The following is a 16,020-nucleotide window of genomic DNA, read 5'->3' as shown; positions in this document are numbered from 1 at the left end:
GAAGCGAGCGCTCACTTCCGCATTCCAATTTCCCATGAGCCCTTGCGTCACCAGGCACGAACGCTCCATGGACCTTCGCCTTATAACAGCTTTGTACATGTACACACGTGTGGAGTTTTAACATATTGCTTCCTCGTTCTAAGGTAATGTTTTAACACTAAAGTTGCTTTATACAAAGTCCGACCGAGGTATGTGAGCAATTGTTGATAGTATATTGTTGCCGTAAGTGCCGTTTTGACCATTTAGTTGGCCCAAAACACTGTGGCGGCTCGCGGCTAGCTAACCGAGCTAGCTTGACGGGCTAGCGCTAACTGGGTTTCTAATAGTTCTGTAATAAACCGTCAGAGCTATGGCTTCTATTGTTACGTGAAACGGAAGCTCACCAAAGTGTTGTTTTAACACACATTGGGCCGCATTAAAGTAGGGCTGGCAGATGAATTGATTAATTAGAGTTTATTTATTAGGATAATTGTTATTATTTTTGTGGCTTCCGTAGTTTAAAGCACGCCTCCGCTGACGTGCACTGCTTGCACTAATAACATGACCGTGAACAGAGAGGAGCTACTTTACAAAAGCACCGTCAGTGACCCCTTTAGTGACTACTTTTTTAATATAGCGACTAACGACGTTTATTCCAGCAAAGTAACAGACAACATAAGGTGGATCGTCACATTATCTGTGAATAATAAAATAAAAATCGGTAAATTCTGTATGGTTTCAACGCTTGTTTGGTATCAGGAGTAATGAAGCAAATCCTAGAAGTGAGCTACAAAACAAAAGCAAAACTTAATTTAAATAATGTCATTGTCATTTTGTATAAGTGAGGAGGAAAAACGTGATTCAAAAATCTTTTTTTGTTATTTTAGAATACTTATTAAAAAAAGTGCCCTTATTTCCTCTTATTTTAATGTACTAAAGTGACATGTAGGACTTAGACTTTACACCGATTTTATCTGGCTGATCGGTATCGACTGATATTTAGCATTTTATGCTGATCGGCTTTAATGTCATAATTCGCTGATTCGATCAATGACGTCATTGACCGGCTCCGCAAAAGACATTTCCTCCGGGTCGCCGCACACACAGTATATTTGAATCCAAAAGCTAATTTATTTTTAGCCTTGTCGTGTGTCTTTTGACGTAGAACTGTAAATATCTGGCGGCCAATTAAGTTTTTCAACAAAAAAAATTTTGCCGGTGTGGGACAAATAACACGTCGGAGACAGGAAACACGTAATGCCCAATCAGACTACAAGACAAATTTGCTCTTTCGCGATTGCACTGTCAGACTACTGCAATAAAATCTTGTATTCCGATACCACCGCATCCCGTTTTTTACGATCATTGGGCTTTATCTTGTCAACTCAAATGCAACCGGATACACTCGTTACCGTGGCGACGACAACAAGCGTGGAGCGCGTCAACTTTGTATTATAAGGACAAAATGAGGAAAAACGTGTGTTGGTGGTCACCGGTGCTCAGGACAGGAGAGGACGTTCGTTTAAGGCTCGCTTGAGGTATGTTCACGCACTTTTAATACGATACGGCTCACAACCAGGCAATAAAATGTGATGTAGCCTAGCAAGCTAGTGGTAGCACGAACTAAACATGCCGCCGTTCTGTCGAATCATGCTCTAAAGTTTCGGTGTGGGTGAAGTCATTTAATTAAAAATAAAGTAATTTAATTACAGTAAGTTAGCACCCATTATTTCTGTCATGTAATGTTGGTTTGACCTGACTGATTAAAATACACGATCTGACTAGAGCAGGGATTTCCAACCTTTATGGAGCCAAGGAAAATATTTTACAGTTGAAAAATCTCACGGCACACCAACAAGCAAAAATGTCACAAAAAGTGGATACATTAATTACTGTATTTACATTTGTTCTGTCTGTCACTATGCCTCACTGGCATAAATAGAGGAACAAAGATACATAATTTATTGTAAATATATTTTTTTGAGCAATTAAGTACACACGTATATACAGTAAATGAACAGGTAATTTATATAGACACATTCCTCCATCTTGTGATTGGTTATCGTTTTTTTAAACTCGCTGATCGGTGATCGGCCCCAGAAATCCCGATCGTGTAAAGCCTAGTAGGACTGTAACTAACTATTGTCTTAATAATCGATTTGTCTGTCGATTATCTTTTCAATAAATCAATGAATCTGATATAAAAAAAAATAATTTCAATCCCTTTATAATAAAAAAAAAGACTTTAAAATTACAATACAGAAAATACACAGACATATATTTATTATGATTCAGGTACTGGTTTGGGGTGTAAAATGTAAGAAAATAGGCAAAAATGTTGATAATTGAAAGCAGATGCTTGCAAATGTCTTGTTTTGATTCAACACAAAGATAATCAGTCTGCTCTCATGGAGGACTACAGAAATCTGACAATATTTACTGTTGAGAGGCTTAAATTCTGATGATTTGGACAATTTAAAGTTAAACATGATCTCTAAACCTTTAATCGATTATTGAAACAGTTGTAGATTAATTTGATAATCGATAAGTTGTCGATTAATTGTTGCACCTCTAGTGACATGGTTTGTTCACTTTGGCTTAAAGGTCTCAGTTAAGGCGTCTGAAGATGAGTGATGAGGTGGAGCGGTTGCTGATCCGTTTCCAGGATGAGAACGGGGAGTTTCTGGGCTCCCCTTTCGATGTTCCTGTCGACATCACTCCTGATAAACTGCAGCTGGTCTGCAATATGTTGCTGCAGAAGGTATGCGTGCCCAGAAGTTGCACACACAAATGAGCAGACTATTTAAAATGTCGTCTTCTTCCCTTTCAGGAGGAGGCGGTGCCGTTGGCGTTTTTTGCCCGTGGTGATACGGAGATTGTGTCCAGTCTGAGTGTCTGTGTCAAGGAGCTGGCATGGGAGACTGAGCAGGTGCTGCCGGTGATGTACCAGCCCCAGGCCGTGTTCCGGGTGCGAGCTGTCACCCGCTGCACCAGCACGCTGCAGGGGCATACCGAAGCCGTCATCTCCACCGCTTTCAGTCCCACCGGAAAGTGAGTGTCCCAAAAGAGGGACTCGTTTTACATAGATAGTACAGTGGTGCCTTGACTCGCAAGTTTAATTCGTTCAGTGACCACGCTCGTAAGCCAACATTCGTGTCTCAAATCATCTTTCTCCTTTAAAATGAATGCAAATGCCATTCATCTGTTCTTGTCTCCCAAAAAACACCAACAAAACTTTTTGGAATGGGATTTTTAAAAAGAAAAATACCACTCCACAGTATTGTTCTTTATAAAAACATACAATAATCACAATTAATTAGAATGTATGTCATGAGTTCATGTTTTAATTCAAAGGACATTGTGTGGCTCCTTCTGATGTGTGTGCCTGGGCCACCAGGGGCAGTATACTACATCCATCCATTTTCCGTACCACTTCTCCTCACTAGGGTCGCGGGCAGTATAATACAGACAGGCATATTAAACATAGATTTGATGATGAAGCAATCAACAATCATTGGTACTAAGCTGCAGGGGAATGCAATGCAGGTATGTTTAGTTTTACCGTAAATTTAAACTGAAAATGGCAATGAACGTCTTGACACAAAAACCTGGCCTCTTTTTTAAGGACCTGTCCGCTCTCTGCTGTTTTTGATACTGAAAAAATGTGGAACAAGTTTGCATTTTGGATGTTTTTAGATATTTGGCCAGCGGGTCGGGTGACACCACGGTGCGCTTTTGGGACTTGATGACAGAAACGCCGCATCACACTGCCAAAGGTACGCTTGCCGCTCTGTGCCGTATACGCTAATCTAAGATAAACCATTAGCGAAGCACGCTTACTTGTGCTGGCTCGTGTTTTATGCTGACAGGGCACTCACATTGGGTTCTAAGCATCGCCTGGTCGCCTGATGGCAAGAAGCTTGCGTCAGGATGCAAAAACAGTCAGGTGACTTGCCAACACACACTACCACTCACCTTGTCACACGTATATGTGTATTATGTTGTAATATTTTTTTTTTTTTATAGATCTTTCTGTGGAATCCAGTGACAGGCACACAAATCGGGAAGACCTTGACCGGACACACCAAATGGATCACTTGGCTTTGCTGGGAACCTCTCCACCTGTAAGTATCGGTGCACCCGACTGGTCCAATGTTTGGGCGAAAGTATTGGGCCACATCTTCCATTTAATTTACCAAACACTATCCTTAAAGTTGACATTAAATTCTTAAATCTGCCTTAAAAATGATGTGTAATCATTAAAGCCACTTTAAAATTCATTAGTAATCCTTAAATCCATATTAAAAATAATGTCATCCTTTACTCCACTTTAAAAAGACACATTATCCTAAACCCTACCTTAAAAATTATATGGCATCCTTAAATCTGCTTTAAAAGTAATATGTAATACTTAAATCATCTTTTAAAACAATAAGCAATCCTTAAATCTGCCTTGGAAGGGATATGTAATGCTTAAATCATCTTAAATAGTAAGTAATCCTTAAATCTGCTATAAAAACGATATGCAATCCTTAAATCAGCCTGTGAGAAATGTTGTCATCCCTTTAAAAATGATACTTACATTTGCCTTAAAAATGACATGTAAACCTTAAATCCGCCTTAAACATAACACTAACCCGAAGTCTACTTTAACAATTGTATGTAATTCTTAAATTAACCTTATAATTTACACATAATTCTTTAATCTTCTTTCAAAATTACACACAATCCATAAATTTGCCTTAAAATGTCACGTAATCCTTAAACCCGCTTAAAAAAAACCACAAACCTTAAATAAACCTAATGAATGAGACATAATCATTAAGTTTCCCTTATAAATCCTGGAATTATGGAATCCTTAATGATGCCATAAAAATGATACGTAATCCCTAAATCTGATTTAAAAAATTATATTTAATCCTTAAACCCGCTTTTAAAATGACACCTCCTCCTGAAATCCGGTTAAAAAAAATGACACTTATTCCATAAATCTGCTTTGGCATTCTTACACCATCTTCTTGTAGGTGTTCGTATGCGTACCTCAATCGATGAATCCTCTTGTGTTTTCGCCAGCAACGCCGAGTGTCGCTACCTGGCGAGCAGCTCCAAAGATGGCTCGGTGCGCATCTGGGACGTGGTGCTCGGCCGCTGCGACAAGATCCTGACGAGCCACACGCAGTCGGTGACCTGTGTCAAGTGGGGCGGCGACGGGCTCCTGTACACATCGTCGCAGGACAGGACCGTGAAAGTGTGGCGGGCCAAAGACGTGAGTCGCGCCGCTGGGTATGATGGGTAAATGTGACTGCGAACGAGCGTCGATTTGTTGTCCTTTAGGGTGTCCAGTGCAGGACGCTGCAGGGTCACGCTCACTGGGTCAACACGTTGGCTCTCAGCACCGACTACGTGCTAAGGACAGGCGCCTTTGAACCGGCAAGCGCCACCGTTAACCCACAGGACCTCACCGGATCACGTAAGAACAAAATATGTTATATTTAAGTTAAAAGAGTAAAATAAAAATGTAATGACACCCACAATGGACTTAAGTCATACTCGTCAGTCTACAACAGGGGTGCCCAAACTTTTTTGACCCAAGATCTACTTTTCAAGCAGCCAACCTCCCGCGATCTACCTTTTTTTGGGGACGTGGGGGCCACGACCATGTCTCCGGTTTGAGAGCGCAGAGCGCTACCAGTGAAATAAAATTCTGGGCCGCCGACACAGCTCAGCACCAATGTATGTTGATGTACCTTGCATCACCGCATGAGCCAATCTTGCACAACACAACATAATTAACAATGTCAATTTTTTTGTCATTACCTGAGTTTACTCCGATGACTTGCACTGAAGTGAATCAGCCAGGGATGCGTAGTCAGTGTCGCATTTTCCATGCACAGTCCTAAAATGCTGCTCCACATTTCCGTTCTTTGGTAATGCGATGGCAAACTGGCAGATGAGGCATACGCATTTCGAAAATGTCGTGAAAAAATACTTCTCGTCCCATTCCGTATGAAAGTGGTAAGTTTTTTCTTCTTACTTGATCCAGCTCCGCCACTCATTTTTATACGCTTTAAGTTTAAGAGAAAACACTGAGAGATAAAAATTGGAGGTAACTCACTGACTACCTTGTTAGTTTTGACACACTTGGCGCCGTTGTTTGCGTATCTGCAGTTGCCTTTTAGCAGCGTTGTTTGCGCATGTGCGTGACCTAAGTGTCAGAAAAATTCAGATATCATCGATTATATATGTATATTAATCAAGCAACGGGATGGATGATAGGCTGATGCGTTCTACCAATTCTACCTTCGATCGACGCATTGAGCACCCCTGGTCTACAACATAAAATCAAGTAGTCAATTTCATGCAATGTTGCAGAAATGTCTGAAGTAAATGATTTTTTTTTTTTTTTTTTTTAATCATAATTAAAAAAAAATTTAGTTATGGAAACTTGTTTTCTATTTTTGTCAATCATTTTAAATACAAACGCGACCCGTATGCTTGCATTTAATAAGAAATGGTAAAATACAATCATCTTGTACCATTCACCATGAACCAGGAAGGAACCTGTTAACGAACGTCATACGTTTATTCGAGGAATGAAGCGCTTTCTGCACTCCTGTCTTTAAAAATGGTACAATCCAGTCGTCTTACATGAACCAGGAAGTAGCTTGTTAGCTAACGTACATTTTGTTGTTAGGAATTAATGGCCTGAATTAATTTTCCCTTTGGCATGTAACAAAAGTGAAAAAAATGGTACGATCCGGTCTCGCAACACAAATACCAAAAGTCCCCGGATGCCTTGAAGGTAACTGTAAACCCCTGCATATTTTTGGTTTGGCATTTGCTAGTTCATTTTTCAATTGTCAATTTTTTCATCATTCTTTATTTGTTGAAAAACTCACCCTAACCTTAAACCTAAATCAATATTGATTTAGGTCAAAATACCGTATTGCTTTGGTTCTTTCTGGTGGCATCTTGGTGCCAAGGGACTGTTGAAGTCAGTTGCGGTACATTTAGACAAAAGTAGTCCTTTGCTGCCATCTTGTGGCATCTATTATAGTATTGTATAAACCTTTTTTTGGGGGGGGGGGGGCTGTCAATTATTCACAGCAGGGCTCGGTCCCAATACCTTGTATTTAAAGGGGAAATATTTTGCCAAAATACCTTTTTTTATAGTATTTGGGATGTAATATTGTCTCTGTGGTGCCTCAGTAAACGTGAAATATGAATTAAAATCGTCCACGCAGACGTTTTTCTGCCAAGGTCATTCGAATTTCTCGAGCGTATCTACGTCACCAGCAAAGATCTCCGCCTTCCCTTTCCGCTCCTGAGCCAGCGTTGTCAACATAACAAACGTGTGCCCTCACAAGTGGGTCTTCTACACGGAGGCAACCAAAAAAGGGGGCACTCTTAGCCAAGTATGGACAAAGCGGATACAAAACTGGGTCAAACAGCTGTCAGAGGGTCCTTTTCTGGACACTTGTATGACAAAACCAAGGTTTTTTTTTTTTTTTTTTTTATATATATAAATTGTCACTTTTATACAAAGTCCATGGTAGAAAGTCACTCTAGGAAGGTCGAAATAGCCAAAATACGGGACCTTTAAGAAGCTTGAGAAAGTCTGAATTCTAACATTGTCTTCTCCTAGTGGAGGAACTAAAGAACAAAGCCTTGCAGCGATACAATAATGTTCGGGTTCGTATGTGTTTTTTTTTCTTCTAATTTTAAGTCAGTATATCCCTGGAAAAAATGACATGTGACTTTCCGGCCGGTCCTGCAGGGTTCCAACCCGGAACGCTTGGTATCAGGCTCGGACGACTTCACCTTGTTCCTGTGGAATCCGGCTGAGGAGAAGAAGCCTCTGGCCCGGATGACGGGCCACAGCGCCTTGGTCAACGAGGTGCTTTTCTCCCCTGACACCCGGCTGCTGGCCTCGGCCTCCTTCGACAAGTCAGTCAAAATCTGGGACGGCCGCACTGGAAAGTAAGTAAGACTGCTGTTATCCATGTGGTGATCTGTGGCTGTCTGCTAAGCTAACGCCTTTGCACCTGATAATCGCAGGTACTTGATGTCCCTCCGTGGCCACGTGGGCTCCGTATATCAGGTGGCGTGGTCAGCCGACAGCCGGCTGCTGGTGAGCGGGAGCAGCGACAGCACGCTCAAAGTTTGGGACGTCAAGAGTGGGAAGCTCAATATGGATCTTCCTGGCCATGCAGATGAGGTGAGGGAACATTCCCGTGCAAAGGGCCGGTAGTTCGGGCAAATTCTGGGTAAATTGACCTTTAGTCACGGTTTAGAAAACATTTGAAATGTCGAAATATAATGTCCTTTTTCCCAGAGTTTATACAATTTGGAATTATTTTTTAATTTTGATATGAATAAATAAATATTGTTTTTACAATTAATATTTACCAAAATATTTCAAGATTGTTAATATAAAAAATGTGTACTATTTATTTGAAAATGTATTATTGAAATGTACCAAATATGTATATCATTATTCATCAAATATTTACATTTTTAAATATATACTATTTAGAAAATCAGTAAGCATATATCTAAATAAATTTATATATTTTTTTTCAAAATATAGATTTTCGGTTAATATATTTTATCTGGGCGGCACGGTGGCCGACTGGTTAGAGCGTCAGCCTCACAGTTCTGAGGACCCGGGTTAAATCCCCGGCCCCGACTGTGTGGAGTTTGCATGTTCTCCCCGTGCCTGTGTGGGTTTTCTCCGGGCACTCCGGTTTCCTCCCACATCCCAAAAAAACATGCATAAATTGAAGACTCTAAATTGCCCGTAGGTGTGACTGTGAGTGCGAATGGTTGTCTGTTTGTATGTGCCCTGCGATTGGCTGGCAACCAGTTCAGGGTGTACCCCGCCTCCTGCCCGATGACAGCTGGGATAGGCTCCAGCACGCCCGCGACCCTAGTGAGGATAAGCGGCTCAGAAAATGAATGGATGGATATTTTATCTGAGTTTTGTTTTTAGAAAAAACTGTAAACCAAAAACTATTTTCAATTTGTATCTATTTAAAATATAAATAAGGAAATTTGATCAACAATTTGAATTTGTTTTTAGATTTTAATATTTGATGAAAAATAAATACCCGGTAAAAACATTTTAAGAAATAATAGATTTTATTAAAATAAAAAATATACTCTGTATAAAATTATTTTTCCAGATTGGTTGTTAGATTTTAATATGTAATTATATATTTTCAGAAATAAAATGCATTTGTAATGAATCGTACCTTTCAACGACTTAAAAATTTGACATTTTAATTTGTTTTTTTAACCTGTTTTTTTCTAATAAAGAAAATTCTAGTTCAGCATAAAAAATATCTTTAAGAGATTCTACATACTTCAGAATTAGCCATGTGCTGTTCGCTTAGGGCTGCTGTGGCAAAGCTTAGACTGAGTGCTGGTCCAATACATTTGTTAACCACTGCGTATGTGTATGAAAGCTCTTTGCTCTCGTTCAGGTGTTTGCTGTGGACTGGAGTCCTGATGGACAGCGAGTGGCCAGCGGTGGTAAAGACAAATGCCTCAGAATGTAAGTAAAAGTACCAAACGACCTTTCTGTCTTTTCAAATCAACCATTTTAACTTATTTTGTGTGTCTTTACAGATGGAGAAGATAGCTATAATGGCCACAACCTCCATTTCCTTCCCACCAAGTGATCTAAAAGCCAGAGTAAAGATGCTTCAGAGTCAATTTGGCGTTGAAAAGCGTCGTCATGGTGACTCGCTGACACAAACAAGGTCAGAATATGAAGACTTTGCCTCAGGTGGTATGTGTTTGTAACAGTTGGGACTGCTTACAACTCCCCCACGCCCTCAGCCTTTAATCTTCTCCCTCCTGAAAGCCTCAACCTGTGGAGCTCCTCAGAACTGCAGCGAAGCCAATTGTCACACACAGTCAAACCCCAATTACTCAACAAATAAATATGTACACCACAGATTTTCCATATGACACCAGCAACGTTTATTACACCGTGAAAACATCAGTTTGTTTCCTGATTTCTTTTTTTTTTTTAACAGTCGAAACGATTGCACAGGTTAGTCACACACTCACACACACAATGGGAAACAACATTCAGATGCATAATGGCGTCTCATGTTTGGAGTTTGGCAAAAAATAAATAAAAAAGACTCAAAAGGCTTTCTGTGTAAGGCAGAGTGGTTTTCGATACTAATTTGTTTCCAAAGTAAGCCTCTCAAATGTGTGCTCACCTCCCCAACCCCTCAGATGTTCTTATAAACATGAAACTAGAATGAGGATCATAAGTGTATAAAACAATTCAGTTATATTGTTAACATTTAGAAAACATAAAAACCCATGATAATAAGGTCAATGGTGTGAGATCTTAACGCTAAGTGCTAACTGGCTACTACAAATATTTGGCCTACGTGTCGGAGTAGCACTACAATGATCCTATTCGCGTCGAATGAGACAGATGGACTTAGCATGTGGCTAACTGACAATTTTGCAATGTCAATCAACTTTTCGATGACAAAAAGTCAGATCTAATTAGCTTTCTCGGATACAGTTAATCAGAATAGCCTGACAATGAACGAAACAGATGGACTTAGCATGAGGTTAACAGACAGTTTTGCACCCCCAAAAAAGCAACATGAATCAATTTACCAGTGATTAAAAAGTGAGCTCTTAAAGCTATGTGTGCTAAATAGCTTCTGGGGTTAAGCTTCATATGTAAGTCTCAACAACAGGCCTGTTAGCATCAAACGCTTGACTTAGCATGTGGCTAACAAAACAATTTCCCCAAAAAAGCAGCATCAAATCAATTTAGCTGTGACAAAAAGTCTGTTAGCGTTGAACAAGACAGCTGGACTTCCTGTGCGTGTTTAAAACTGTGCCACCATTTTTTATGTCTTTCCCAAACCAAAAGACACATTTGTGGTTTCAGTACTAAGCGCTCACCCCCACCCTACGTGCAGTATAATTAATAGAAGGTAAAAATATAATGTACCAAAGCATTGGGACAGTCAATAAAGGAATTAACTAGACCACTGACTCTTAATTATTCCTCTTACCAAGAAGGTATGGACTATTGTATGCATCTACCCATGTGGGGTTTAGTAGGAGAACCCCCCCCCCCCCCCCTGTTTTTTTTTTTTTTTTTTACTGTTCAGTGCACAAGGTCCATCAAGGTGTGCTTGGATGAGTTTGGTATGGAAGAATTCCTCAACGATGAACTAGCAGGTCCAACATCACTTCTGATCTCTCAAGTGGAAAAAAAACTTTACCACAGAGATTTTGTCTACCAATTTATCACTTTTTGGGACTCCACTCAAGTGTCTTAAAACCTGTGGTTGCTTAAAGTGATTGGTCTTTTTTTTTTAAACTTTGCTCTTGCACTAACAATCCTCCATTGCCATGTTTTAGTGCTGGAAAGTGTTCCTAAAGCGACGTGGAAATATCTGGTCTGGTGATTTCCAGAGGTTTTTGCCAGTCTTCATTTAGGGGATCCTCTGAGGTCCTCTTATTGGGTCTTCCACACGTTGTTGAGCAGCTTGACCACCTCCTCGTAGATAACGAAGACGATGGCCACGTCCAAGCACACACGGCCCAGCCGGGGAATGGTCCCCTTGTAGAACCTTTTGTGACAGGACAGGAAGACATTAGCTACAGGTGAGTTAGTCGTTAGTCAAGCGAAGAGCTGAGGTAACTCACGCTTGGGGTCCTTCCTGCTTGAGGATCTGGAAGGCGCAGTCCACCGTGTTCTTGTAGCGATGGGCATCCAGACCCTTTAAAACATGGTCTTTAGACACCCTTTAAAGGTTAAACAACAAATGTCAGAACTAACCTGCATTCTGGTCTTGACCACGTCCAAAGGTGTGTTGGCGAAAACGCTGGCGGCCCCCGCTGTGGCTCCAAACATGGCCGTGACGATCGGGTGCATTTCCTTTCTGGGATCATCCCCTTTAGGGACGAGAACCAAAATGTAAGTGTAAATACGCACAAGACCGTCAGGTTTCTGATCTTCCAACCAAATTTTGGTGATTTCCAGGTCAGTGCAAGGCCCGTCAGTCCTTGTGGCTTATGACTTTTATCAGTTTTTGTTGTTTCCTGGTAAATCAGCTCCCTTCCTTCCCTGAACTTGTGATCTACAACCTGTCTCGCTTTGTATCTGCAACCCTGTTGCCCTCCAGTTTTGGGGAATTGGTAAGGAGAGCGACCTGCAAATTTCCTGGATGTCGTATCGAAGGCCATGTGAAAGGGAAGAGAGGCAAGCAAACTCCTGTTGTGTTAAAATCCATTGTATCTGCCGGAGAAGGCTCAGACACTGGCACTGGCTGATATTCTGTTACTACACCAGTTTTCTGGAAACTGTGAAAGGGGCTTTTGTCAGAGCCATGGTCATACGTAGCAGATTTCTAATTATTAGCCCTTATTCTTTAACCTTTGTTAACTAGTAGGCTACCTTTGAATGGGAATGATGTTGACCTGTGAATTTCCCAGCTACGGAGGTAGTATTAGGAAATATCAGAAAGATGACTATGTTGAAAGCAATTATATCTGCAGGACAAGGACCAGAGACAAGCACTGACATCGCCATCCCACCTGACTTCAAGCAAGAGGTGTGGTACATCCTGGAATGTTCGTCGCATTTGTTGTTATTAATCCCCCTATTCCTTCCTGTCCATCATTGTGCGTTTCTCATCTTGCTGGTTACTTCTGTGCGATTCCTACCTTTGTACCAATTGCGTAGCGCGTTCATCACATAAAATCGGATGGCCTGATTGGTTCCCTGCTTGAGCACGGTCGCCGTCAGACCTTGATAGGTCCCCCGGACACCTAAAGGGGTGAAAACTGGATAAAGATAATGGCTAACAGTCATCCTCAGGGCTTTTCTTGGAAGTCCTACCTTGCTCTCTGATAATCTCGCTGACACCGTGGAAGAAACCCCGGTAGCGAGGCCTCATCGAGCACTGGTCATGGATCATCTTCACCTGTGAGGGGTCGCGGGCCACGCAACAGTCACACGAATGTCCCGTCACAAATGTGCACCTCCCTTTCCTGCTATGCCACCCACCTTGAGAGTCTCCATGGGGCACACGATGACGATGGCCTCGGCGATGCCCGCCCCCAAGCCGCACAGGAGGCTGCGTGTGTTGTCCAGCCGGCCCGTGGCGTCCCGCATTGGATTGCTGAGGATCTCAAAGGTGCCAAATCTGCGGGGGATGAGTATGTGGGTATTCCAACTTGTTTGCTGTTTTGATCTTGTTTTTACTTCCTACCCAAATGGATTAAATTGAGATTTAGTCTCGTTTTAATTTGGTGAACATAAGCAATGTGAACACACAAAAGTTCTCCAGGATCAGCTTGTTTTGCGTGATGCCTCAGACCTAAAGTCAACCAGAATGAGAGCTGGTCTCAGAGAGGGCATCTCACTTCAGTTTGGTTTGCTTAACCTAAGCTAAAAACTGTAGCAGGCTTGACATTTAAGTCTTCCCCCGATGCCTCATCACACCTGAGGTGAGACAAAATGACCACTTAGTCCTCTTTGACGAAGTGTGTGAAGTTCCTCGAGGCCTCACCAGACCTGAATAGGACCAAACTGATGGTCAGAGCACCCTAAGAGGAGCTGAGCAAGTTGAGTTTGGTCTCAAATTGGTTTGTTTCAGAGATCCCAAATTGTGAATCACAATTATTTTGTGTTGACACTGCAAGTTAAGTGAACCACAAACCAAACTGGGATCCATTCCGGATCAGGCTCCATTCCCTCCATGAGCGTTTCTGGAGTGCAAAACATTCCCAGTTTGCTTGGACATGCCGGGTGTGAAAACTGATCCAAATTAGAGTCGTTGGCGGAGGTCTATCAAATGCACTTGGAACACAAATCTAACCTAACTGCCGACTTGGGGATGGAGCCATAGAGCAGCGAGCTGAGCCCTCGGTACAGGCCTCTGAGACCGTGATCCTGCACGGTCAGCTTTACGCAGTCACCTGCCAACAACATGGACATTTAGACGAGCCCAGACAGGGTGTGGGTAGTTGACGGCATCCAGTTGTAACCTACCGATGCCCCGATAACGCGGCGGGTTGGCTCGCTCATCCAGCTGCAGCTGAGTCTTGACATACTCGGTCGGGAAGGTGATGCAAATCTCGATTCCGCCCGCAATCCCACCTAAAGTGAGAAATTTGGTAATTGTCATGCATTCCAGAGATCCCTTATAGGGGAGACATTTTTCCAAGGAGCCCCTCATAATCCTTAAGCCTATTAAACATATAACTACAAAGTGCACTGCTAAATGCTATGGGAATTATTTGGTTTTTGAAGGTTTCAACCTAAATATGCATGCCCTGTTTAACAGAAAGGAACTTGCAAAAATTGCAAAATGTATCAATTGTTCCAGGCTGACGTGCACTGCTTCCACAAACGGGCGGCGAAGAGAAGAGCAAGTTTACAAAAGCGCAGTCAGTCACGCTAAATATAGGCGATTTGGCTATATCATTTGGTGACTTTTCCACACCGCATTAGTGACTATTTTTCAAAAAAGCGACTTGCAAGGACTGTTTCTTTAACTAATCAGATTTCAAATTCACCTCAAGAGGGCCTGCGAGCTGGCCCAAGATAACGTCACCATTTTTCCGTTTAATAGAATTTTTCCATTTAATAGAATTTCTGGTGAGTATGGTTCTGTTGTTGGTTTTTGTCATCCATTTATTGGCACGCAGGTCTCCATATGTCTGTGTACGCTTTTAAAAGAAAATAATACGACTTAATTTATTGCAAATTATTTTGGGGCCCCCAGTTTGAGAACCACTGGGATAGATGTAGACGCGACAGTACATGAGTATCACTGCTGGATTGCCTTAGTGACCCAGTTCGCCTTAATAGGCGCCAGCTTGTGCACAAAGCAGCTCTACAGTAATACAATCGGCTCAGATTGAAGCGTTAAAATAAAAAGGGGGAAAAAGCGGACCTGCTAGGATGGCCTTCCCGGGATGCGTCATCTTCCTACCCCCCACTGCCGCCGCCGCCAGACTCCTGGCCACGTACGAGCACCTCAGGGCCGGCGGAGGCGAGGGCGTCGAGCCGCCACAAGCTCTCGGCCGCCGGCCGCCGCTGTCGCCGTTTTCACCCGGGAGAGAGAGCTTGTCGAGCGGCATGCTGGAGAGAAGGCGCCGCTTCAACGACGACAACAACAACAGACGGGCTGGGGTTGGTGTCAGTATGCAAGTCAGTGGGTCAGTGGGGGGACCACGCCATTGGCTGGGCTGGCGTGGCTCGGTCACATGACCTGGCGCTGCCGTTGTGGGCCAATGAGGAAGAGGATGCAGATTATTTTATTATTTTTTTAATTTTTTTGAAGCGATGCTCTGGCCTGTTCATCAGCAGACAGTGTGACGTCACTCAACAGTTATACATTCAGGTGCATCTAGTTAAATTCACATAAACAAACAAAAATCGGAAAAACACAGCAATAAACAACTTTTTTTTTAATTTCCACGACTGTTGACACATTCAGGTGCTGTATGAAAAAAATCCTATTTGTTGGGGTTGCGCAGTCCGTCAAATTGGAGACACTTTGTCTGCGGGGAGAAACAACACATTCGGTCATTTGCAGTGTGTTGCATGCGCATTGGGCACGGCGTCGGGTGTAACACCGAATGTCATGCATGGCTAGTATCGTGCTTTATTCCATTAAAATGGAAGGAAAATGTTCTAAAATTTTCCCAATGTTATAAAAGTGACTTCCTCGATCGACACCTTGCAAATTAATATTGTTTTTGTATTGGATTTTATTCAGGGGCAGGTGGACCGAGTAAAGAGACGTGTGCGTATGCCCACCTCATGCCAGCTCAGCGTGTCCGAGGGCAATGCCAGGTGGCAGTGGGGGCACGCTCGCTGCGTCTGCTGCTGCTCACCATCGGGGGGCACCCTGTACCCCCAGCTTGGCCCCTCGCTGCCCCACAGGGGGCGACACGGCGCGTGCGAGGACCAAGCCACGCCGAAGTGGGGGCGAGGGTCCGTCTGGTAGTTCATCTTCAATCCTCCAGAGGGCAGTA

General features: G+C 42.6%; 2 protein-coding genes across 2 annotated transcripts; one reads left to right on the top strand and one right to left on the bottom strand.

Moving 5' to 3' along the window:
• Positions 1-56: 56 nt before the first annotated feature.
• On the top strand, positions 57-10,143 carry nle1 (notchless homolog 1 (Drosophila)). The gene is made up of 13 exons (XM_061702043.1): positions 57-143; positions 2,584-2,740; positions 2,810-3,030; positions 3,676-3,755; positions 3,849-3,925; positions 4,006-4,103; positions 5,053-5,245; positions 5,314-5,449; positions 7,625-7,671; positions 7,757-7,959; positions 8,038-8,197; positions 9,465-9,535; positions 9,610-10,143. Exons 2-13 carry the CDS (start codon positions 2,606-2,608, stop codon positions 9,620-9,622), a joined length of 1,434 nt encoding a protein of 477 aa, XP_061558027.1. The 5' UTR covers positions 57-143; positions 2,584-2,605; the 3' UTR covers positions 9,623-10,143.
• On the bottom strand, positions 9,890-15,177 carry slc25a1a (solute carrier family 25 member 1a). Its single transcript, XM_061702044.1, has 9 exons — positions 14,934-15,177; positions 14,027-14,134; positions 13,854-13,953; positions 13,040-13,178; positions 12,872-12,956; positions 12,697-12,801; positions 11,810-11,925; positions 11,677-11,750; positions 9,890-11,600 (listed from the first exon to the last, which is right to left on the bottom strand). Exons 1-9 carry the CDS (start codon positions 15,118-15,120, stop codon positions 11,486-11,488), a joined length of 1,029 nt encoding a protein of 342 aa, XP_061558028.1. The 5' UTR covers positions 15,121-15,177; the 3' UTR covers positions 9,890-11,485.
• Between the last annotated feature and the right edge of the window lie 843 nt (positions 15,178-16,020).

Source organism: Phycodurus eques, chromosome 17 (assembly GCF_024500275.1).
Source record: "Phycodurus eques isolate BA_2022a chromosome 17, UOR_Pequ_1.1, whole genome shotgun sequence".
In the NCBI taxonomy this organism is placed as follows: Eukaryota; Metazoa; Chordata; class Actinopteri; order Syngnathiformes; family Syngnathidae; genus Phycodurus; species Phycodurus eques.
This window is presented reverse-complemented; position numbering and strand designations above follow the sequence as displayed.

Excerpts from the sequence above, each read along its gene's own strand:
- nle1 (XM_061702043.1), top strand. The coding sequence starts at position 2,606 with ATGAGTGATGAGGTGGAGCGGTTGCTGATCCGTTTCCAGGATGAGAAC. Across the intron at positions 7,672-7,756 it reads AGCGATACAATAATGTTCGG|GGTTCCAACCCGGAACGCTT; the intron begins GTTCGTATGTGT and ends CCGGTCCTGCAG. Across the intron at positions 7,960-8,037 it reads TGGGACGGCCGCACTGGAAA|GTACTTGATGTCCCTCCGTG; the intron begins GTAAGTAAGACT and ends TGATAATCGCAG.
- slc25a1a (XM_061702044.1), bottom strand. The coding sequence starts at position 15,120 with ATGCCGCTCGACAAGCTCTCTCTCCCGGGTGAAAACGGCGACAGCGGC. Across the intron at positions 13,179-13,853 it reads ATCCCCAAGTCGGCAGTTAG|ATTTGGCACCTTTGAGATCC; the intron begins GTTAGATTTGTG and ends CATCCCCCGCAG. Across the intron at positions 11,601-11,676 it reads AAGCAGGAAGGACCCCAAGC|GTTCTACAAGGGGACCATTC; the intron begins GTGAGTTACCTC and ends CTGTCACAAAAG.